The 23955-nt window shown below is 43.9% G+C and overlaps 2 protein-coding genes across 3 annotated transcripts in view; both read right to left on the bottom strand.

Annotated features, from left to right (window-relative positions):
- CEP20 (centrosomal protein 20) overlaps positions 1 to 9241 on the bottom strand; it is a 14086-nt gene extending 4845 nt beyond the window's left edge. The window contains exons 1-3 of one of the 2 annotated variants that reach the window (XM_031019041.2): positions 9157 to 9241; positions 5655 to 5852; positions 3149 to 3617 (exon numbers count right to left, since the gene is read on the bottom strand). In XM_031019041.2, coding sequence (XP_030874901.1) covers positions 3529 to 3617; positions 5655 to 5852; positions 9157 to 9184 — 315 coding nt within the window. In that variant the 5' untranslated portion in view covers positions 9185 to 9241 and the 3' untranslated portion in view covers positions 3149 to 3528. Of the gene's footprint in view, positions 1 to 3148; positions 3618 to 5654; positions 5853 to 9156 lie in introns of those variants that run through there. The other variant, XM_081819959.1, reaches the window with a different exon arrangement.
- Positions 9242 to 22779: 13538 nt separating this feature from the next.
- Positions 22780 to 23663, bottom strand: LOC102751178 (peflin-like). Its single transcript, XM_081819126.1, is given in 2 exon segments — positions 22780 to 23143; positions 23145 to 23663. Coding segments are annotated over 2 exon segments (858 nt in total). The 5' UTR covers positions 23654 to 23663; the 3' UTR covers positions 22780 to 22794.
- Positions 23664 to 23955: the final 292 nt, after the last annotated feature.

The raw sequence follows: 23955 nt of genomic DNA, 5'->3' as shown, positions 1-23955 counted from the left end.
TTCTCTGGCTGTCTTTCTCTCTGTCAAATAAATAAAACCTTAGAAGAAAAAAAAAAAAAAGATTTACTTATTTATTTGACAGAGAGAGATACAGCGAGAGAGGGAACACAAGCTGGGGAGAGGGAGAGGGAGAAGCAGGCTCCCCGCAGAGCAGGGAGCCCGATGCGGGGCTTGATCCCAGGACCCTGGGATCATGACCTGAGCACAGGCAGATGTTTAACAACTGAGCCACCCAGGCACCCTAAACCTCTCTCCATTTTATCCTCTCCTTGTGAATGTCCTAATCATCATCCCACCACAGCTCAGGGAATTTGCTGGAGATTCCTCTGTAAGTAAACAAACTTTCTACTTGAACTCCAAGTCCCATATTCTTTCATGACAATAATCTGCCTGGTGATTTCTATTAGTACCCCGGCACAAAGGGAAGCTACCTGCTGACAATGAAGAGAGGTACAACAGAAATGTTTTCTTCGTTTCTAATCTCATCATTGAAAATACAATTTATCTGATTTTTTCGAGCTATCTATTTATTAGCTGATATGATAGTTTAAAGTATGATATTCCTTTCCCTTCAAAAGGTGGAGCCTAACTGCCCTCCCCTGGAGTGTGGGCTCAAGTCATTTCTAGGAACCAAGTAAGGTATTAAGTGACAGCACTGTGCAACTTCCAAGACTAGGTCATAAAGCACTGTGTACCGTGGCTACCTCCGTGCCTTCTCTCTGGGGGAAGTCAGCTGCCACGTCATGAGGACACCAGAGCTGTCCCAGGGAAAGGTAGCCATGGAAGGAATGGGGGCCTGGTGCAAGCAGCCATGTTGGCGAGCCACACAGAAGGGGATCCTGCAGCCCCAGGCAGCCCTTCAGATGAGGGCCTCCCTGGCTACACTGTAACGGGAATCTCCAGCTCTCAGCTGAGCACCAGAACCGCCCATAGATTCCAGACCAACCACAGAGAATAAATGATTGTTGTTTCAAGCCACCAAAACCTGGGGCGCTCAGTTATGCAGCAGTAATTAACTGCTTGCATGCCAACTTCTTCAGACCATGGCAAGAGCAGGAAAGTTAAGTTTTTCTATTTAAGATGCCTCAGCTCTTAGGAAAGCGTATCTTATATTGTAACTCTTAGATCTAGGAATGTAAGATCCATCTTTTGTTTAATTTTAAACCCATGTTTCCCAAAGAGCTAATTGGTTCAAGAAGATTTTTAAGTTTGAACAATTTTGTTCTTAAATTAACATCAATGAAGTTTTAAGATTTAAAATTTTTAAGATTCAGATATTTTAAAATGTTATTAGAAAATTGAAAGCTTGCATATTTAATCCACAAATTCATGGATATTAAGATTTTTTTAAAATAAAAGTTTAAAAAAGAATTTTTTTTTTTAAGTTCAGCCTTACCATAACCTTATTTGCAATGGTGAAACACAAAAACTCTGAAAGTGTTCTTCATTAATTTGGCACAAACTGATTTGGTGGCACGGCTTGACCTAACAAAGGCTATTCTAGACTTTATCCTACTTTGTGTGAAAATTCTTAAGTTTTCCTGAAAAATAACAATGTATTTACGGACAGCCACGTTATGCTCATGCTGGCATATGTATCTAGTATTTGCTTCACTTCTTTCCCCCAGCTTTACTGAGGTATAACTGAGAAATAAAATTGTAAGGTATTTAAAGTGAACATGATGATTTGATATACACACACACACACTGCGAAGGAATTCCCGTCATTGAGTTAAGTAACATACCCATCACCTCACCGATTTACTTTGTGTGTGTTCCTTTCATGGGTGAGAAAACATTTAAGTTCTACTCTCTCAGCAAATTTCAAATATACCATCCATATTACTTTTTAAAATCTGAAAACTTCGCAATGGAGATGTTTTGTTTTGTTGTTTTTACGGACGTGGAGCCCAACACGGGCCTTGAACTCAAGACCTGAGCTGACATTAAGAGTCCGAGGCTTAACCGACTAACCCGCCAGGCAGCCCTACAATGGAAATGTTTCAAACAAAGCAGTAACCGTCTTTTAGAAAGCCCGCTGTTGGCAGTATGAAGGTAAGTCAGGAAAGAAAGTGACTAGAGACAGAAAAGCAGACAGATGGACAGAACAGAGGCAGAAGTCACAGAGTCCACAGAATGACTGTAGAGAGAGGGGAAGGAGCCATAACTGTACATGGACTCTGAGTTTAAGACCCGAATGGCTATATGAGGAACCTATAAGGGGGGTTTAAGGAGGTGAAAATAACACATTTCATTTTTGGACACACCGAGTTTGAGATGCCAGCAGAAATGTGGGTCCGTAATTCAGAGGATCTGTCAGATTTAAAGCAGAGTCACCAGCATGGAGGCATCATTAAAGACTCAGGCATACTTAGAAAAGTGGGTAAGGGGACAGGAAGAAAAGTTTTGTTAAGGACAAAACTTGGAGAGTGCTCACGATTTAAAGGAACCTTAAAGGAGCCAATGAAGAAACTGAGAACACTATTACAGATAGAAAAACCTAGACAGTAAAGGTTCATAAAAGACAAATGACAAAAAAAATGTTTTAAGGGAGAATAGTCACTATTACAAAATGCTACAGAAACTCAAGTAAAACTGAGCTTCTCAAATTGGAAATACAGATATACACCCACTCTTGGTGCCGGGGACTTGGGACAAAGTACAGGATAAAAGTGGCATATGATCCGGGAACATTAATTGTACAAAGATTTGTGGGAGAGTCCAATTTAATTGCTATGTCATTTATAACATTTTTATGGTAAAACAATTATACCATGAAGCAGAAAGAAAAAAATTCAAGAAATTTTTAGAAAGGGAAAACGCTCAAGACTTCAAAGAAATTTCTTGCCCCGGGGGGGGGGGGGGCAGGCTGCTTTGAGTGTCCTAGGTACAATTTTTTTTTTTTTTTTTTTTGCCATTCAGGGATCCTCTGGAAAAAGTTTAAGCAACTTTGAGGTAGGAATAGAACTAAGAAACTACTAGAAAGTGGTCACCCTTCTTTTCAAGAGCATAGTTTCAGTATAAATGGTGAAGGAAGAATTTAATATGCAAAGAAGGCAAAAGAGGGGAGAGTGACAAAATGAAAGCAGATGGTTGGTTTTCACTAAGTTCAGTGGTAAAAACAAGCTGACTGGTTTTTTTTGGGAGATTTGAGTATATTCCTAAGTTGAAGTGAAGGAAACAATCAGGAGGAAGAGTTCATCATGAGCAAGAAAACAACTGACAGAGTAAAGCCTCAGAAGAAAAAAAAAGGGATGCATCAAGAAGCCAAGAAGAGTGACCCTTAGTGAGACAGATGCTCGGGCCGCTGAAGCCACAGGAATTTTAGCTCCAGGGAGCAGAGGCCTTGTCCCGTTCATTGCTACGCACCTTGGATTCGGTGCAGTGTCAGAGGCATACTCGAACCAAATAAACACCTGCTCAATTAAAATGAAATAAAACCACTATGTGATTACAGCTCCAATACAACAATATCCAAAAACTTCCTTTTAAATTTTTATTTTTAAAAACTTTACTTAAAAAAACTTCTTACATTGTATCATCCTTTGATTCTTCAAATGCATTTAGTTCACGGATGAGAAACTGTCTGTCCAATGGAACTACAGGCTGACCAGATTCTAGAGGAAAAATCATGAGTCTTTATTCATCTAAAAAGCACATATGATTTTGGTAAGAACCACTTACCAGTTATACAGACTTTCCAGATTTTGGAAGAGTGATGATGACACATACCAAGGCAGATCCAATTGTATGTGATTTTATGATTTTCAAAATATCATTTTGTTATATGTATAACTTAACAGAGTTTAACATAAATTCATTTTTTAAATCCCCCAATTTTTGGTTGGGAACATATGTTTCTGCATACTGGACTTCAGTAGTCTTTTTCTGAAGAAGCCTACGAATTAAATACAGGACAGTAACAATATCCATTTGGTGGCAATAACTCTAAAAGTAAAATTAACCCAAATATCAAGTGCTGGCAAGGATACAGGGCAACTGGATACTCTCATCCTTTGCTTTGCTAGTAGGAGAGCAAAATGGTACAACCACTTTGGAAAACAGTTGAGCCATTTCTTATAAAGGTAAGCATGTACTTACCACACATAACCTGCAATCCCACTCTTAGCTCTTTACCCAAGAGAAATGAAAGCTTACATTCACACAAAAACTTGTGGTGAATGTTTACAGCAGCTTGATTGATAATTGCCAAAATATATACACAACTGGCCATCAACTGATAATAAATTGGCACAGCAATACAAAGGAATGCTGATATTCAGTGGGGGGAAAACCAACACAGCTGAATCTGAAATGCATTATGCTAAGTGAAAGGAAACAGACTCAAAAGGCTACATCCTGAATAAGCTCATTTATATGACATTCCGGAAAAGGCAAACGACAGGTACCGAAAAAAACAGATCAGTGGTTGTTAGGGGTTGGGGTAGGTGAAGAAGTTGACTAAAACAGGGCACAGAGAATGTTTTGAGGTGATAAAAATATTCTCTACAGTGATTGTAACTGAGGTGGTAGTTACGCAACTGTATACATTTGGTAAAATCCATAGAACTGTACACTAAAAAAGGAATACTGCATTGTTAATTATACCTCAGTTTTTTAAAAAAGCCAAGACACTTAACATGAAATTTGACTATTATGACTACATTTCATTCTAGGGAAGCCCAGGTCCAAGACTTAATTCATTATATTTTCATAATTTTCTTTTCTGAGTGTTAATAGTATTATACAGCCATCTATAACAAACTGAGGAAAGTGGAGGCTGATTCTGAAGATCCTTAAACCACTGAAACTCACCAGTCTTTATTCAGTTAAGATATGTGCTTAACATTAAAGATATAGAATGTTAATTTTAAAAAAATCTATTAAATGGAAAAGTTCCAACATCACCAAGAATTCATTCTCTCTTCCAAAATCTACTTCATGGTTTCTTTTTTTTGATGAGGCATGAAATAGTCTTAAAGCACAGATTAAACCTTAAACAAAGCAATCCTTCCAATCCCATTTCTCCCCCAAGCCCAGAGGAAAGTCTATCCTGATTAATGTGCATTCTTTTCAGTTATTTACTTACTTTCTTCAGAAATAAAATATAAGAGATAGATATCTCTTTAACAGCCCACCTCCTCCCCCCAACACCACTTCTCTCCCTCCTATCATTACAGTGAGTTTGGAGTTTACCTTTCCAATCCTTTTTAAGTAGGTTCCAGGCCAAGCGCAGAGCCCAACTCAGGGCTCAAACCCAAGGCCCTGAGATCAAGACCTGAGCTGAGATCAAGAGTCGTATGCTTACCTGACTGAGCCTCTGAAACTGTATTTTTAAAGCATCTACACAGAAAAAAGCTGGCAGCAAACAAGATAAAATGTAAACAACTTTTTATTTAGTATCAGGAAATACAGATGATTTTTCAAAGTATGCACCTAGTTTAAGTGTTTAGGTATTTATTTTCCCCTACAATACAATAAGCCCCATGAGAATGTATTCAAGCTATGGAAAGAGCCCAGGAGCTTTTTACGTCCCAGGCACCTGGATGACACCGTGTGGTAATGGAATTAGATTTTCAGCCTAAATATTTTCTGAGAAGTGAGGGAAGGGAAAAAGCAGATTTTGTCTCAGGCAAGTAATAATAACCTCTTACCTGATATGAGGACAGATGCTGTGTACTTATATTTGTTGAACTCCAGATACTCCCGAATTAGTTCATTAATTAGAAGGTTTTCATGAGACAATGATGGTCGGGATTCGCTTTCATCATCTAGGGCATTGAAAACTTCAGCTCGGATCCTTGCTTTTAAATGCCCTAATACTCCCCTTTTCTCCAACGTGTCCTTTAAAACTGTTAAACATAAAACATTAATGCTTCAATTACAGATTAAATTTGGTCATTCTAGGGGCGCCTGGGTGGCTCAGTTGGTTAAGCGACTGCCTTCGGCTCAGGTCGTGTTCCTGGAGTCCCAGGATCGAGTCCCACATCGGGCTCCCTGCTCGGCGGGAGTCTGCTTCTCCCTCTGACCCTCCCCCCTCTCGTGTGCTCTCTCTGTCTCTCATTCTCTCTCTCAAATAAATAAAATCTTTAAAAATATATATTAAAAAAAAAAATTTGGTCATTCTTAGGCATACTTTGAAGAAAAATGTTTAAAAGGTAAATGGCCTAGTAGCCATTGTTTTTATCTAAACAATGTGCTGAATGGAAGTTATCCGGTAAGCATCATGTTTGTAATAAAAAATAAAGTTCTCAAGTTGCAATGATTTGCTGTTTTAATATATTTAAGCAAATTCAAGTTTCTCTTTCCAGCATCATCACCGTGGGAAGCTATAGTTTGGTATGCATCTTCAGGGAGGGAGGAAAAGGGAATGCAGAATTATCCTTGGCTTACTGGGGCCTGAAATTTCCCGTCTCCTATATTTTCAAGAGCATTTATCACTGCAGATAGGTCTGTGTCACTAAAAACCTCTGGTCTAGAAAGATGGTTAAAGATAACAAGTACATCCCATAAAAGGAAGGAATTTGTTGTCTTTTTTGATAAAAACCTCTGATACCCAGATAACCGCTGGGGAGTGGCCCATCCTGAACAAAAAGGTGTTTCTTTGGGTTTTGTTTGTTTTTTAAAGACACTTATGAGTTAACTTCCTAAAAAAAACAGGATTTTGAAATTGTAAGCCTAGACAGGAATCTAACACGTAGCTATATCATTGCCATCTTAAAGAATCAGGGATATATATGCTGAATGTAATCTAACTTCTTCTTGATGAGCAAAGGTCCTATTACAATATCGGTTGTGATAATGAGATTTAACCATAAATACCAGTATGGACACTGAGGGGCATAGAGCTGAACTGGCATCATTCCTTGCAGTGGTCTGGAACCTCTTTTTTCACATTGTCCCTAATGGCTAAATAACAAACCCAGACAATCAACACATCTCACGCACAGTGCCTAGAACATAGTAAGAGCTCAATAAATGCTACCTGGGAGCATTATAATACAGTGCTGAATACTGTTGGTGTAATAAACATAGTTTAATACTGTACTGTGCCCTGCCAAAGGCACCAAATAACTACACCAAAATAAAGAAAAATTAATAAATGGAGCCCAAGGAGCTCATCCATGTAGGCATAAACATAAAATCCCTTTAAGCTTTAAGATACAACAACAAAAACCTGGGTGATATGATTACAGAGACACAATGTAGACTGAACTTTAACCTTTCTCGCCCCTTGTTTTTAAATCATCCCCTCAACCTTTTTGGCAGGTATGCAAGTACAGTTATCACCCAATCAGACTTTGTAATAGGCCCATGAAAGGAAGGTCCAGTCTTATCATATTCTTGGGATCATAACCAAACCCCGGTTCTCTAATTCCACCTTTGGAAATTAGATGGAAGAGATTTTTTTCCCTGGCCAGGATCCTGTCTCAAATACTCTGAATTAGCACACAGCACAGCCTCAAACTCAGCAGAGAAGTGAGTATTAATGACGCTGGAGTTAGGAAGCCTATCCTTTCTCATCACCAGCTCATGCCTCAGCTGCCCTCTCCAGCATAATGAGTTCTACCTCTCAAAGGCAGAACCAAGTGAGGTGGAAAAATGTGAAAATGTTTTAATAAGGTAAAAGCCCAGGGGCACCTGGATGGCTCTGTGGGTTAAGGACTGACTCCTGATTTTGGCTCAGCACTAGGCTCCAGAGTGGGCATGGAGCCTACTCAAGATTCTCTTTCTCCCTCCGCCCCTCCCCAATTACCCCAAGGTGTGTGTGGTGGGGGGGGGAGGGGAAATGAAAGCCCATACAATGTAAGATAATTGAGCGGTTGAGCGGGAAATACATTTTCTCTGAACACAAAGCATATTCAGAACTGGGGAATGCAGAAAAAACAAAGGGATACATCTGCATAGGACATTCCTAATCCCCAGTTATATTTTCTTTTCAGGTTCCATACCATTTTGCCCTTCCTTTAACTATGCTTAAAAATCTGTACCGTAAAAAATCTGTACCGTAACAACTTCTTCAGAAAGAAGTTCTTAACCTGGCCTAATATCCCAAAGTATCTTTAAATCCTCTGAAGCTGATGCAGTATTACATGTGTTCTGTATTTCATGCAGGGAGGGTGCTCAGATTCACCTGAAAGTCTGTTCTTGTGCATAAAGGCATGCCTTTTTTGACTGTTCATCATCAGCCCAGTGCCCCAAATACACATTTGTATCAATGCTTACTGAATCCTATTCTCAAAGGGATTCAACCCTTCTCTGCCAGATCTTTAAGAATTACTGATTTAGAGTGCAAGGTCCCTGAAAACTGGAACTGGTTTTATTAATCAGGCAGCAGTATCACCCAGTGTTTAAGACCTGGAGTTCAGGGGCAGCATATCCAGGTTCTCACGCACTGCCTCCTTCTAGCTAAGTTACTTTGGGCGAGCTATTTCACCTCTCTGCATCGCAATTTCCCAATCTATGAAATGGGGCATAAGATTGTCACATAGACTATTAGGTGACACAGGGACTGGGCAGTGTCTGACATTTAAGGCTCACTTGCAACTATAAATACTATTATTTGCCTGGATATCTGCGTCAAAACCACCGGGCACAAGCGTTACCCGTTTCATGACTCGCACCTTTGTGGAACTGAGTGAAAAACACAGGAGAATGGCCAAGTCAGGAAACTTTTCTACCTCCAGGTTTTTCCAATGGAGATCGGGACCTACTCCACTGGTTGTTATAAGGATTCCGTAAAACAAGTAAGCAAATGGTTTAGGGGTTGCACCTAACCCCAATAATGGATGTGGGTATTGTAATCATCAGTCCCAAATGAAAGCTGCGGCCCAAAGCCTCGGCTCGAGCGGGGTCCGACAAATGCGCCAGAGGCCCAACGTGCAGGACTAGAGACCTCTCAGGACCCTGCGGGTCCTGTAGCTCCTCTTCCAGCTCACAGCTGATTCCAAAACTGCCCCTGTGCGACCCCTTCCCTCACCCAGGGCCCCGGCGAAGCGGCCGCCACACCAGCCGGACGCTCTGCGAGCCCTGACGCCTCAGAACGACCCCCGAAAAGGCTGGTTCTGTGTTCCGCGCGCCCTCCTTTCGTTGCATCCCTTTCACAGGCGGAAGGCCAGACGCGTCTCTCCCGGGAAACTTCCCACTCGCACTCACCAGCCTTCAGCTCGGCGACAGTCGCCATTTTTCAACCGCCGTCAGGGGCGCGCCTCGCCGTGCGCACGCGCAGGTCCGCCCCGCTATGCGGCGTGGTCTATAGCCAATAGGCGTGCCTCTCTCGCGGCGCTCGGTCCCGCCCCTTTCAGTTTTCGCTCTCCCGGGTTGGGTGGGTGGTGACAGTCCGGAGGGACCTCACCAATCAGCGAGCCCTCTAGGTGCTGCGGGAGGAGGGAGGAGGAACCGGGACTGAGACAGATTAGAGCCCTCACCTGTGGGTGCTGCCGTCAAGTTAGTGCTTATTAATCCTTCCATGATCTGCCCACTGCTCATCTCTGCAGCCTCAGGGACTAATTGTCAATGGTTACCATGTATTAAGCCTGTGGTTCTCAAACTTGAGCGTGCCTCAGAAGACTTGTTAAACAGATCGCGGAGCCCCACCGCTGGGATTTCCGATTTAGTCAATCCAGGGTGAGATCCGAGAACTACATTTCTAACAAGTTCTCCGGGGATGCTGGTGCTGCTGTTCTGGGGATCACACCTTGACACTGTCCTAAATGCTTTACACACGTTGGCTCATTGATTTCTCTATTATGTCTCCCATGTTACAGAGGAGGAAACTGAGTCTTTTATGACTGATGAGGCTTAACCAAGATCATCAGCAGATGGTGGAAGTGAGATTTGAATCCAGGCAGGCCTCTTAATAATGGGTAGTCTAATGGCACTTAATAATGGGTAGTGCACCTAAGGAGTCCAAAAGCTATTTGTGAATAATTGAGGAACTTTAGAATAAACTCTACCATCCCAAGGAAATGAAGAAGAAAGAACATGGGAATAATCTAACCAAAGCTGAGTGTGAGATTCTGTGCTTCCATTTAGGAATCCAGTTCGGTGATTCCTCCCATTGCCAGAAGACCAACACCTGTGACCTAGATGCTAGAACAGTGCCCTTTAAACTGCTAGTCTTAACCCATAGTAGGTTTTGAAATCTATTTATCAGTGGCTCCCAATGAATGTATTTTCAATGAAATGGGATGGAACAAATAGAAAACAAGTATTGGGGTTTTGGGGGGAACTTTTGTTTTGAGTATGAACGTGTGTCCTGATTCTTGGTGTATTTCTCAAAGTGGGTAGCAGTGAAAAAAAAGTTTGAAAGCCATTGTAACCTAGAGGAGTCCATTCCCATTCCAAAGTAGATTAATTCTGACCTTGTGGAGCACAGATCTGTTCTGTAAACTTAGAAAGGCCCTATTCTGTCACACTTCCCTATTCTTTAAAACCCACAGAGCCTGAATTCCTGACCAACATCTGAAGAGATTTATAAGGATTAACCAAATTCCATAGGTAAAATGTTTGAGCTCCTCAGAGAAAAGCACTCCTGGATATATTGATGAGGAACTAAGAGAGAGAGGCAAATAATAATGTGATTGATTGATTAATGGTGGTAATCATACAATAACATCCTTTAGCACTCTGTGTGTGATAGGCATGGCTCTAATGCTTTACTTCAAGTCCTCATCAACAACTCACACAGCAATCATCTAATACACAGTGTTGGTGAGGATGTGGGGAAACGGGCATTGCCATTCCCAGCTGGTATGTGTGTATATTGGCCCCACCTTCTTGGAAGGCTATTTGGCAATATCTAATCAACCTTTCACAACCCTACCTATGACCCACCAATTCTAGTTCTAAGAATGTATCTTATGGATACACCCACATCTGATCACCAAGGATATATACATAAGAATATTCACTGTAGCGCTGTTTATAGTAGACAAAATCTATATGTGCCTGTCAGAATGGCCGAAAGAAAAACAAGTGACAATGACAATATCAGAGGCTGGTGAGTATGCATTCATTGCTGGTAGGAAAACAAAGAAATCGGTTTGGCTAGTGCTGATGAAGCCAAGCATATACTCACCGTACAACTCAGTAATCCCACTCCTAGGTTTTTTCCCCGGGAGAAATAAAAACTTCTCTCTACACAAAGCCAGTATGAAATAGTAGCGGATTTATTCATAATTGCCCCACCTGGAAATGACCTAATGTTTTCCAGCTGGTGAATGGATATAAATTAGCTGTGGTGTATGTCTGTACCATGGGATAATAAAGGCTCAATAATAAAAAGGAGCTGGCCACTGATACATGCAACAATGTGGATGAATCTCAAATGCATTGTGCTTGGTGAAAGAAACAAGACTCAAAAAGCTACATCCTGTAGGATTCCACTTATGTAACATTTTGGAAAAGGCAAAGTCCTTTGGAAAAGGTATGGAAAGCTCATCAGTGGTTGCCAGGGGCTGGGATAATGAAGGGGACTGTCCATAAGGATGCACTAGGACGATTTTTGGAGTCATGGAACTGTTCTACATCTTGGTTGTGACTACACAATTGTATGCATGGATCAAAATGCATAGAGCTGCCCAGTTGGAAGAATGAACTTTATTGCATGGATACCTCAATCAACCTGACTTTTTCAAAGTTCCCGGAAATACCAACATTGTCAGTAGAGAAACTGGTAAAGTAAATTAAGGTACAGTCATAAATGAAACATGATCATTTGAAAGAAGAGTGAGTTCTAAACATATACATATGTAATTATCAGCAATATGCATAGATAGAAATTTTTAAAAGCATAGTCCAGTAGACAGTATGCGGTATGTCACCAATGGTTCAGAGAAAGGAAAAATACTAAGTATTTGTTTGCCTACACATGGGATGCCTCTGGAAAGATACACAAAAAAGTAAAGCAAAAATTGTCCCTGAGAAGGAGGACTGGATGACTAGAGGGTGATGGTCAGAGAGAGACTTCTGTCTTAATCCATAGACTAATTTTGATTTAAATTTTGATTTAATTATGTGTATGCATTACTGTGCATAACCAGGTATGTGCAGGGGTAACCTGTTCACGCCTCCTCTTGACTGCATTAAGTACCTTAACATGCTCAATTCTGGAAAATGTAAGAGATTTAATACCTCCTTTGACCGAGGGGAGCAAGTGGATAATCCATGTCTTGGGTGGACATTCCTTATTCATTCATTCATTCATTCATTCATTCATAGCACAGGCAGGGGGAGGGGCAGAGAGAGAGGGAGAATCTCAAGCAGACTCTGTGCTGAGTGTGGAGCCGACACAGGGCTCGATCTCACGACCCTGAGATCATGACCTGAGCTGAAATCAAGAGTGGGACACTTAACCGACTGAGCCACCCAGGCGCCCCTTGGGTGGACATTTCTGAGACATATTCTACATAGTTCCTTAGGGGATCTCTACTGGGATAGCCCAGGCAGTAAACATCCCCATAGCCCACTACTGCATTGGCTTCACCCCCTTCAGTATCCCCACTCCAGTTTCCCAGAATTCTTCCCAAAATAAACTATTTGCAAACCAGCCCTCAACTCAGATTCTGCTTTTTGGGGTTAAACCAAGCTAGGGCAATGACCTTCCTATTTATATATAGAAAGTCCATGCAGAGTCCCTGCATGATGCTTCATTACTGCAGTCAGTTTTCTGACATAAGATCATGGCAACTGATCATTTCAAGTGGAGTAAATGGTTGCTTATGAGCTTCATGGAATCTGAATCATGAGGTCTTATGATGACAAGATGAGAATTTTATCGTTGTGTCTCACTTTTTATTTCATTGTTAGGCGATATTGTAAGCCGATGCAGATCCATGGAACTGGTATGTACACAGAGCATTCTGAGCAAGGCAGGGAAAGACACCCGAAATGTCTCCTTCAACCACAGAAACTTGTTTCGATGTTTTAATAATACAGGTTCAGGTGCTGGCGTATGGGACCGCTGCCTGTTTCTGGAAATGGAAGTCTTACTAGAACGCAGCCCTGCCTGTTTTGTATGCACAGACTGCGCTTGTTTTCATGCTGTAAGAGCTGAGTAGTTCCAACAGAGACCACATGTCCACAAGCTTAAAAATATTGAATCTGGCTCTTCAAGAAAAAGTTTGCTGACTCCTGACTCCTTGTACTGTAATTTTTCCAGGAAAAGGGTACACGATTTAACAGATAAACCATTACTGGGGGGCGCCTGGGTGGCTCAGTCGGTTGAGCATCCAACTCCTGATCTCAGCTCTAGGTCTTGATCTAAGGGTCCTAAGTTCGAGCCCCATGTTGGGCTCTGTGCTGGGGGTGAAGCCTACTTAAAAAAAAAAAAAAGCAATAAATAAATAAAAAAACAGATCAACCATTATGATTCTCTGAGCAATAGCCAGTAATAAGAAACGTGACACCTGACACTTAGGAAGCCCTTACGATGTGTGTGTTATTTCTTGTCATCCTAAAAACAACTGAGAGGCAAGTTGTATCAATCATCCTTGTTTATTATACAGAGAAACTGGTGTTTGGAGAGTTTACATGACTTCCGAGCACTTGGCAAAGTCAGAACTGGACCCCAAGTCCAGTGACCCCTACGTAGCTATTTTTGGTTACCCTGAAGTGAGAAACACCTCTCCCTCCTCCTCCCTCCTCTCCCTCCCTCTCTTGCTGCTGGGCCTTGGCACATGTCCATCCCTCAGCCCAGAAATTTCCTCCTCTTCCTCCCTAGTTGACTCCTTCTCCTTTGTCAGGTCTCAGTTTATACCCTGGCTCTTCCTAAAACTTCCCTGGCCAGATTAGGCTCCTTTTCTCAGACCTATTTTGGGAGGTGGGAGGGGCTGAGAAAAGGGATGGGTATGGAGACAAGAGAAGGCTTCCAAGTAGAGATGCACCACACCCATGCCCCTGGCCCTCCCACCCCGAAACCCAGGGTCATGCCCCCTCCTTGGGGGCAGACCACTTCCGGTGCCCGAACCATGTTAGGGTCTAAAGGTCCAGACTCCTTACCCCAGATTGGGACAATTCTTTGGGATCTCCTCGACTTCAGAGCTTCCTGAGGGGGTAGGTCGAGGCCTTTTTTTCCAGCTTCCTCCTCCCCTCCCCCAAGACCCCTCTCTAGATGTTGACCCCAGTGGCCCTCTCGAACAAATGCCCACAGTCAGCTTCCCAAGGAACCCATGACTCAATCCCGGAGACCAGTAATATGTCTGGTGGCCTCTGGTCCCCTGCCTGCTCCACTTCCCCAGGTTCTCGAGGGTGACTCATCACTCAGCAATTCCAGAGCAGAGGGCGTTCCCTGCACTGCACCTGGAGGGCGGCAGGAACGTTGAGCAAAGTCAGCCTCAGACGGTTCCAGAACTCCCCCACCCTCCACCACCGCCATGACAATGCTGCCCACATGCACTGGGCTGCAATTCTATTTCACACCTGGTGCCCACACGGATTGCCTTGCAGGACAGAGACCTTGCTTATCGTGATCATCTCTGACACACATATCTGTAGAATGACCAAATGAATGAAGGGCTGCCAGGCAGCTCATCTCACAGATGAAACGGACATTCAGAGAAGTAACTGGCCCCAAGCAAGTAGACAGTGTGGTAGAGCTGGGATTATATACCGCCGTCCTGCTCTCCAGTGACTGAGAAAATGCAACCCACGGAAATTACAGGTTCCAGCTTCTGAACTGTGGCATAGACATGGTTCTCACATTGGAACATTGACGCGTGGGAGGTCTTAATGTGGAATTTTCTGTGTGCGGGGGAGGGGGAGTTGGGGAAGGCAGTGGATAGTAATGTCAGCCCTTTGGAGGAAGTAAAATGGATTTGCCGGGTAAAATGAGAATGCCACTTTCTAAAGGTCTTTTTCAGAGGGATGAGCTATACATTTATTCAATGCCTTGTTTACAAAAAGGATTAGGGATTAAGGAATTCTTGAGGTAACTCTTGCTGAAATATGTTTTATTAGAGGAACCCAGCTGGACAAAGTTCAGTTCAAATGAGTCAAGTGTCTTACCAAGACTTAGTCACCTCCCTCCTAGTAGGCATTCCTTTTCTTAGGACCTGCAGCAAGAGGTTGTAAAGATTAGGAATAAAAAAGATCTGTAGATGGAATTTTACAAATTGGAGACAACTACATTATAGAAACAGTATCTCCTCGTCAGATAAGTCAAGGCAACTTTTGAAAATATGACATGCCTCCACATTGGCCATTCATGGCCCCTAAGAGTATGGCAACCAAATCCAAACCATTGATTCAAAGGGATGGGTCGGAATCCCAGGGAATTCAAATTCTTTCTGCATTTGTTAAGGGAGAAATAGCTTCTGTCTTTATTTGTAATATCGTTGCACTGAGCACATTCCAAAAAATAGGAGTGGCTGGTGTTTTTCACACATCCCTATCCTAGGTACTGTGTGAAGCATTTTGCATGCACCATTTAGCTTATTCCCAGGAGGTAGTTGCTATTGTTATCCTGGTTTAAGGGTGAGAAGGGGAATGGAAGGCTCAGTGGGGCAAAGTGACCTGCCCAAGTTCAGACAGCTGGGCGGAGACTCGGCGCCTTCACAGTCTGATGCCACCTCCAAGGTTTTCCATTTCATTTGCCCAGCAAGTGGACAGATTATTTGATATTCCACTTGAACTGGGCAAATCTATAATGCGTGGTTGCTTCAATGAACTCACAGATCCATACAATAAGGACTTTTTCATGCTGGAAAAGAATGTAGGATAATATTGATGCCCTCCCCCAAAATCTCCTCCAGTTTTCCAAATTTTTGTCGCAGGTAAGACTTCTCTTTCCTCTTCGACCTCCAATCGTTATGAGAATATACACGCTAAACCCAAAGGAGAGAAGGGTCAAGCACTTGGCTCAAGGTCACATAGGGGATGGGTGGCAGAGCCAGGCTTGAACCCAGCCAGGCAAGGTGATGTCTGGGTGGGTCACCGCTGCTGCCCTGGCTCTTGATGACGTTCATTACAAACACATCCTTGGCCCCTTGCTGCTCTGACTTTCCTACCTATGACACCACTGCAGGGTCCTGGTTATCTGCTCAGCTTCACTGTCACTCAGAAGTGGGTGTGAATGCTGACAAGTTATGTGTGCCTCAAGCATGAAGCCGAAGGAAGGCAGAAAAGGTCTGTACCAGCCCCTGCTTCATCTTGGCTAGCTCCTGCCTTGTGGGCTCATCATTCTGAAGACTCTTCTTGTTCCCAAGCAGGGTGATGCATGTGTCGGGACAGAAATGCTTGACTTCCAGAGTCCATTATTCTAGGATTTTTTTCTAAACTATCAAGGCTGTCAGTGGAGAAATACATCAGTAGAACGTGAGTGTCCAAGTAGGAGAGGGGCCCTCCGGTGATCCTAATCTTCCTGCCCATCTGTGTCCCACAAAGCCGACTCCACCTGCTTTCCGTCTACTTCGACATCAGCCACGTGGTTCTCGAACACTGCGGGTACATACACCTTTGGGGACTGGTTCTTGCTAAAGACACTGCACAGAGCTTACTGGTCAATGAGGAGGACAGGATTAGTCAAATATTTCATTACACACTGAGATAGGAGCTATAATAAATACAGAGACAACAGGGACCCTGCCCTACACTGAGGAGGAGGCTGGGGGAAGCTTCCATATCAGCATCAGCATCTATTCTTCTGTAACAAAACTATCCTCAAACCTAGTGGCTTAAAACAGCAACATTTATTTTTGTCCACAAAGCTGCCGTTTGGGCAGAAATGGGCCCGGACAGCGAAGTCTGTGTTCCCCATGGCATCAGCCAGGGCAGCTTGACTAGGACTGGTGGGTCTACTTTCTTAAAGATATAATTTTCATACCATCAAATTCACCATCTTAAATGGTACAACTCAGTGGTTTTGAGTAGATCCACAAGGTTATGTCATCCTCTTCACGATCTAATTCCAGGACATTTTCATTCCCTTAAAAGGAAATCCTGTACCCATTAAAAGTCACTCTCCATGCTTCCCTCTCCCCAGCCCCTGGCAACCACTACTCTACTTTCTGTTCCTATAGATATTAACATTCTGGGCATTTCATATAAATAGAAGCATACAATATGTGGCCTTTTATGTCTGGCTTCTGTCATTTGATGTTGTCAAGATTCTGGAGGATCCACTTTTAAGATGGTTCATCACAGGGCTGGCTGGCAAGTCAGTGCTGGTTATCAGCTGGCCTGTCACCCAGGGATATGGACCAGGAATCCCAGTTCCCCTCCATGGGGGCCCTGCCATGGCTACTTGGGCTTCCGTACGGCATGGTGGCTGGGTTCCAAGAGTGAGCCTCGCAAGAGAGCCAGGCAGAAGCTTTTCACCTTTTATGAAAGTCACATAATGCCACTCCTTCCAAAGTCACGCAGTGGCACTCTGATGGGAGTCTCAAGCTCACCTGGATTCAAGGCAAGGAAACATGGACCACACATCTCATGGGCAGAGTGTCAAAGTCACCTTATAAGAACAGCATGGGCTATGGGAATTACAGTTGTATAGATAAAATGGCCACAGCTCCCCCAGGGAAGTGATGTTTGAGCTGAGAGCTAAAGGATAAGTAGGTGTCGGCCAGGCACAGTGGTGGAAGAGCATTCCAGGAATATGGAACAGCATGTGGAAGGGCCCTGAGGTGAAACAATGAGCACATCTGAGAAACTGAAAGCAGGCTCAAGTGATAGGGTCAGAGAGACAGAGAGGCACAAAGGGAATATGAAAGGGCAGATTGCATAGAGCTTCGTCTGTCATGTGCTTTAAGCATTTGTTGCTTCTTGTGGCACTGGGTGGCTCAGTCGGTTAAGCAACCGACTCTTGATTTCGGTTCTGGTCACGATCTCGGGGTTGTGAGATGGGGCTCCGTGCTGGGCAGGGAGACTGCTTAAGGTTCTCTCTCTCCCTCTCCCTCTACCCTTCCCCCTCCCTCTCTAAAAACAAACAAACAAAAATCCCCTAAACACCTGTTGTCTCCACTCAGCTTCCATTGTCCATTCTTCTAAGGACAGCACCCTAAAGTTCCATTGGGGAACTGTTAACTCCCTGCTCCCCAATCCTTTTAGTGGGGCTGTAGGAGTGGGCATAAAACCCAGGCCTAGCCTGGATCTACTAGATTCTACTCACACCCACCTCAGCGATTGGCCCAGGAATGGACATGTGCCTTCGGCAGGGCCAATGAGATTCAAACCCAAGACATCAGCTGGAGTTTTGGACAAGGGATGTAGACTTTCTTTGGGGCTTAGTAGGAATAATATAGCTGGAAGTGCTGGGTGTCATCTCTGACCGTGAGTTGAGAACCAGCCTGACAATGTCACCAACAGAGAAAAGCAGAACCAAGTAATAGAGGCTCTTGAGCTCCTGGACCATGATTGAAGCCAAATTTACCACTGGACATTTTATTTTATTTTGTTTTATTTTTATTGTTTTTAAAATTTAATTTATTTATTTGAGAGAGAGTGTACGAGCAGGGGAAGGGGCAGAGGGACAAGCAGACTCCCCACTGAGTGAGAAGCCTGAAGCAGGGAAGCAGGGCTTCATCCCAGGACCCTGAGATCATGACCGGAGCTGAAGTCAGACGCTTAACCGACTAGTCACCCAGGTGCCCCTTATTTTATTTTAGTCATCTCTACAGCCAAGGTGGGGTTCAAACTCACAACTTTAAGATCAGGAGTCTCATGGTCCTCCGACTGAGCCAGCCAGGCGCCCTACCACTGGACATTTTAGATACGTGAGTCAAAAGATTTTGGTTTAGGGAGATTGATTAGACTTTTTATGCAAATCAGTTCTCCCTATTGGTAGGAAAAATTAATGTTAAACATAGCTAGACGTACAGATTCTTAGCAGGTTTAAAACCTGACTTGTGCCTGGGTCCCTGGCCCTCTTTCTTTGTGTTTTATGGATTGCTCTAGCTGCTGCTGGTGTATATACGGTGGCCTTAAGCAAATTAGTGGGAGGACCCCTCCGGGCAACTTTAAAAAAAAAAAATCTCCTTCCTTGAGAAGACTCAACCATATCCCAGGAAGAGCACAGGCTGAAAACTGCAATCTCCAACTGCCTACTCGGTGGGGAGCATTTATTCAGGGCACAGTGCCAAACTGCATGCCACTGATGCCCTCATACCCTCCCCATAGATGGACACCATTTTTTAAAGGGTTGATGAGATGACCCAAGTTGTTTCAAGGATCCCATTCAAGTACCACAATGGTCAGAGAAGAAAACAGCTTCCAGAATCTCTCCCAGAGATCCAGAACTTGCCCAGAAACACTTAGCAAAACTCTCCTCATATCCCATTCATCTAAGTTGGGTCTCATTTCTATTCATCTCTTAACTGATTGAGGTAAAATTCACATGACATAAAAATCACCATTTTAAAGGATGCAGGTCAGTGGCTTTTAACACCTTGACCACGTTGCGCAACCACCACCACTATTTCAGAGAATTTACATCAACCCAAGGGGAAGCCCCATCCCCATTAAGCAGCCATTCCCCACTCCCTGCTTCCCCACCCCCTGGCCTTGCCAACCACTAACCTACTTTCAGTCTCTATGGATTCGCTTGTTCTGGATATTTCATATAAATAGATGCATCTAATATGTGGCTTTTTATGCGTGGGTTCTTTCACTTAGCATGTTTTCAAGATTCATCCGCCATGTCGTGCGTATCAATACCTCGCTGCCTTTTGTGGCTGACAACTAGTCCATTGTTTGACTAGACTAGACATTATTTATCCAGTCAACTGTTGATGGACACTTAGGTCGTTTCTATTTTTGGACTGTTATGAATAAAGAGGCTGGGAGCCTTTGTGTACAAGTTAATATTTAAACACTTCTTTTCCATTCTGAGGTATATGCCTAGACATGGAAGGGCTGGATCATATGGCAGGTTTGGTTTTTTTTTTTTTTTTTTTTTGGTCTGTTTACCTTTTTGAGGACCTGCCAGACTATTTTCCACAGAGAATACACTATTACATTCCTATCGTGTAAGCCTTCCAGTTTCTCCACATCCTCACCAAAAATTGTTATTTCTTTTTTGTTTTTTCTATAGTCGTCTTAGTGTCTGTGAAGTGGCATCTCATCATGGTTTTATGTGCATTTTCCCAGTAACTAATGATGTTGAGCCTTTTGTCATCTGCTTGTTGGCCATTTGAGATATTCCTTTTTTTTTTTTTAAGGTTTTATTTATTTATTTATTTGAGAGAGAGAGTACAAGCTGGAGGGAGGGACAGAGGGAGACGGAGATGCATACACCCCACTGAGCAAGGAGCCCGATGGGGGGCTCGATCCCAGGACCCCAGTACGGTGACCTGAGCCGAAGGCAGACCTTAACCGACTGAGCCACCCAAGCGCCCCATGTGAGTATCTTCTTTGAAGAAATGTCTTTTTGAACCTCGGCCCATTTTAAAATGGAGTTATTCGTTTTTCTTGTTCTTGAGTTGTAAACATTTTTAAGGGTTTTGTTTTTTTGCATATTCTGGATACCAGAGACTTATCAAATGTATGATGTGCAAACATTTCCTCCTATCCTGTGGGCTGTCTTTTTACTCTCCTGACAGTGTGCTTTGGTGCACGAATGTTTTCAATTTTGATAAACTGGAAATTATTCATTATCATTATCATCAATCTATTGTTGTGGTTGCTGCTGCTTGTGCTGTTGGTGCCACGTTTAAGAAACCATTGCCAAATCCAAGATCGTGAAGACTTGCCTCTAGGTTTTCTTCAAAGTATTTTATAGTTTCAACTCTCATATTTAGGTTGTTGATCCATTCTGAGCTAACTTTTCTAAACAATGTGAGCTCAAGGTCTGACTTCCGTCTTTTGCATGTGGCTCTCCAGTTGTTCCATGACCATCTGTTGAAGGGATCATTCTTTTCCCCAATGAACAGTCTTGGCACTCTTGTCAAAATCCATTAACAATGGATGTATGGGCTTATTTCCAAAATCTCCGCTCTATTCCATTCACTTATATTGTCTACACTTTAGGCCAGCGGCAGACTGTTCGGGTATTGTAGCTTCGTAGTAAGTTTTAAATCATGAAGTGTGAGTCTTCCAACTTTGTTCTTTCCCCAGATCCTTTTGGCTTTTCAGGGTCCCTTAAAATACCATATAAATTTTAGCTTTGGGTTTTCCATGTCTGCTAAAAAGGACAATGGGATTTAAAAAAAAAAAAAGATTTATTTATTTATTTGAGAGAGAGAGAGCAGGGTTGGGGGGAGGTGGGGAGGGGAAAGCAGAGGCAGAGAAAGTCTTAAACACACTCTGTGCTGAGTGCGGAGCCTGACAGGGGGCTTGATCTCACGACCCTGACATCATGACCTGAGCGAAAACCGAGAGTTGGAGTCTTAACCGACTGAGCCACCCAGGCACCCCTTATAAAGTACCCTTTCAATGGCAGTCATCTCCTGATCTGTTAGACTCACCATACCCGAATAATTATAAATCCTATATTGTAAAACATTCAAGTATAGTATTGAATAGGATTAGCAAAAGTAGGCATTTTTGTCTCGTTCCCAATCTTAGACGGGGAAGCTTTAAGTCTTCCATTACTGCATATAAAGAGGGTTTTTCTTGTATGCCCCTTATCATGTTGCTGTAGTTCCTTTCCAGTCCTGGTTGTGGGGTATTTTGATCGTGAAAGGGTGTTGGATTTTACCAAATGGTTTTTTTCTGCCTCATTTGGGATGTTCATGTGATTTTTCTCCCCCTTCATTCTGTTACCATGGTGTTTTTGAGTGGAATGTTGTATATAAGTCTGTTAGGTCTAATTGCTTTATGGTGTTCAAGTTGTCTCTCTCCTTATTGATTTTTTATCTAGTAGTTCTACCGATTGTTGAAAGGAGGGTGTTGTAGTCTCCAGCTATTATTGTTGGACTATTTGTCCTTTACTCTGGTAGTTGTTATTTCACGTATTATAGGGCTCTGCTTTAGGCACATATAGATTAATCATTGTCATATCTTCTTAATGGATTTCCCCTTTGATCATTACGTAATGTCCTTCTTTGTCTCTTGTAACAGTTCCTTTTTTTTTTTCCAGAGTTTTGTCCTTTGATTGAAGCTTACAGTTTCACTGAACTTTTGGCCCTGAAAGAAAAAAAAAAAAAACACGCAAATAAAAAAAGAGCATTGGCAGTGGGAGGTGGCAACTGTCCCCTGGGGATTAAAGCCAAGCAGAGAATGGCAGGCAAGGGAGGGTTCCAAGCTGCAGAGGGGGAGCCTAACCAAGGATGCCCAGAGAGCAGCCTGTCTGAGCTCCCTGAGCAGGGACGGCACCCAGGCAGTGAGAAGTCAACATGTGCAGATTTGGGGCATGGGGCTGGTGGAACCCAAGCCACTTGGTCCCGCGGACAAACCTCTCTCATGCTTGGTTAGCTTCCACTTTGGGGAAACTGGGTTCACTGGACAGGACGGTATGGGTGAGGGGGCTCAGGTGCTAATGGCAAGAGGCTGATGAACACTCACCGCTGGTGTCAGGGTGCAGAAGGGACAGCTAGAGGCTGGAGCCCTACTCACTCCACTGCAGTGACTGACATGTCCTGCTCCTGGCGCAAGGCTGGGCCATTCAAATGCTCAGGGATCTAAGGACATTCAGCTTCCAGGCCTCTCTTAGATCAGGCCACTACCTGTGTGGCTTCAGCCCAGGTCCCCACGATTTGGTGACGGGGAGACTCCCGGCCCTCTTTGGAAACAGCGCTGCATCAGGCAAGGGAGAATCTTTTTCTAGGAGGGGCAGGAAAAGAGGAGAGGCCCACATGCCTCTCCCACTCTCAAGAGCCAGGAAAGTCCCTGGTACACTCTGTTCTCTCCAGAGGGGCTGGCTCAGAGCATCCGAGAAGCTGTCATGGTGACGAAGTCCTCGAAGCTGAGTTAAATGTTGCCCTGCACGGCTGTGTCCTTCTCCCAGAAGGCCTCGGTCACCACCTGCAGCTGGGTGCACACCTGGATGAAGCCGTCTAGCTGCATGGCGGGGTTGGCGGAGCATGGGCAATAGCGGGAGACCAGGAGCTGGGTGAACTGGGGGCTCAGCTTGTAGCCCATCTGGGACAGAGCTTTCTGCAGCTCCGTGTAGCTGATGGAGCTGGAGTGGTCCCTGTCATACTGCTGGAAGAGTTTCTTCCACTGCTGGATGAACTTCCACAGGGCTGAGAAACCATAGACGTCGATGCGTCTTGTCAAACATGTTTATCATCATGAGGCATGTCTCGTCATTGAAAGAGGACCAGTTGGAGTTGACCAGAGCCTGCTTCAGCTCCTTGATGGAGATGTAGCCACTGTGATCGGCATCCACTGACTGGAACCAGGAGTAAGCCTCAGGATCCACATTGGGAGGAACGCCACCTGGAGGAGGTCCCTGTCCATAAGGCCCAGGATGCTGGGCACTGTAAGAATTCAGAGGCGGCTGACCATAGGGGCTCCCTGGGGCCGCTCCACCATATAGTCTTCCTGAAGTTCCAGAGGGGAGTCCCCCAGGGTTGGGGTGTCCATAGGGTCCCCCACCAGCTGGCAGTCCATAAGGCCCTCCGGGGGCAGGACCCCCTCCATAACCACCACTGGGGGGTACTCCACTGCCATACTGCCCTCCACCATCGGGGGGTCCAGGGTAGTAGCTGCCCAGAGGGGCTCTGGGCGCTTGTCCTCCAGCTCCTGGGCAGCCCTGCCCGTACGGGTAGCTGGCCATGGCGACTCAACGTCACCACAGTTCCTTTTTTTTTTTTAAAGATTTATTTATTTATTTTACAGAGTGGGGAGGGGCAGAGGGAGAGAGAACCTCGAGCTGATTCTGTCACGCTGAGCACAGAGCCTGACTTGGGGCTTGATCCCAGGACCCTGAGATCATGACCTGAGCTGAGACCAAGAGTCTGACGCTCAACTGACTGAGCCACCCAGTTGCCCGTCTCTTGTAATAGTTTCTTATTTAAAGTTTATTTTTCTGATATCACTATAACCATTCCAGCTCTCTTGACCACTATTTGCATGGAA

This window comes from Leptonychotes weddellii, chromosome 5 (assembly GCF_054177405.1).
Source record: "Leptonychotes weddellii isolate Sample4059 chromosome 5, ASM5417740v2, whole genome shotgun sequence".
Lineage (NCBI taxonomy): Eukaryota > Metazoa > Chordata > Mammalia > Carnivora > Phocidae > Leptonychotes > Leptonychotes weddellii.
This window is presented reverse-complemented; position numbering and strand designations above follow the sequence as displayed.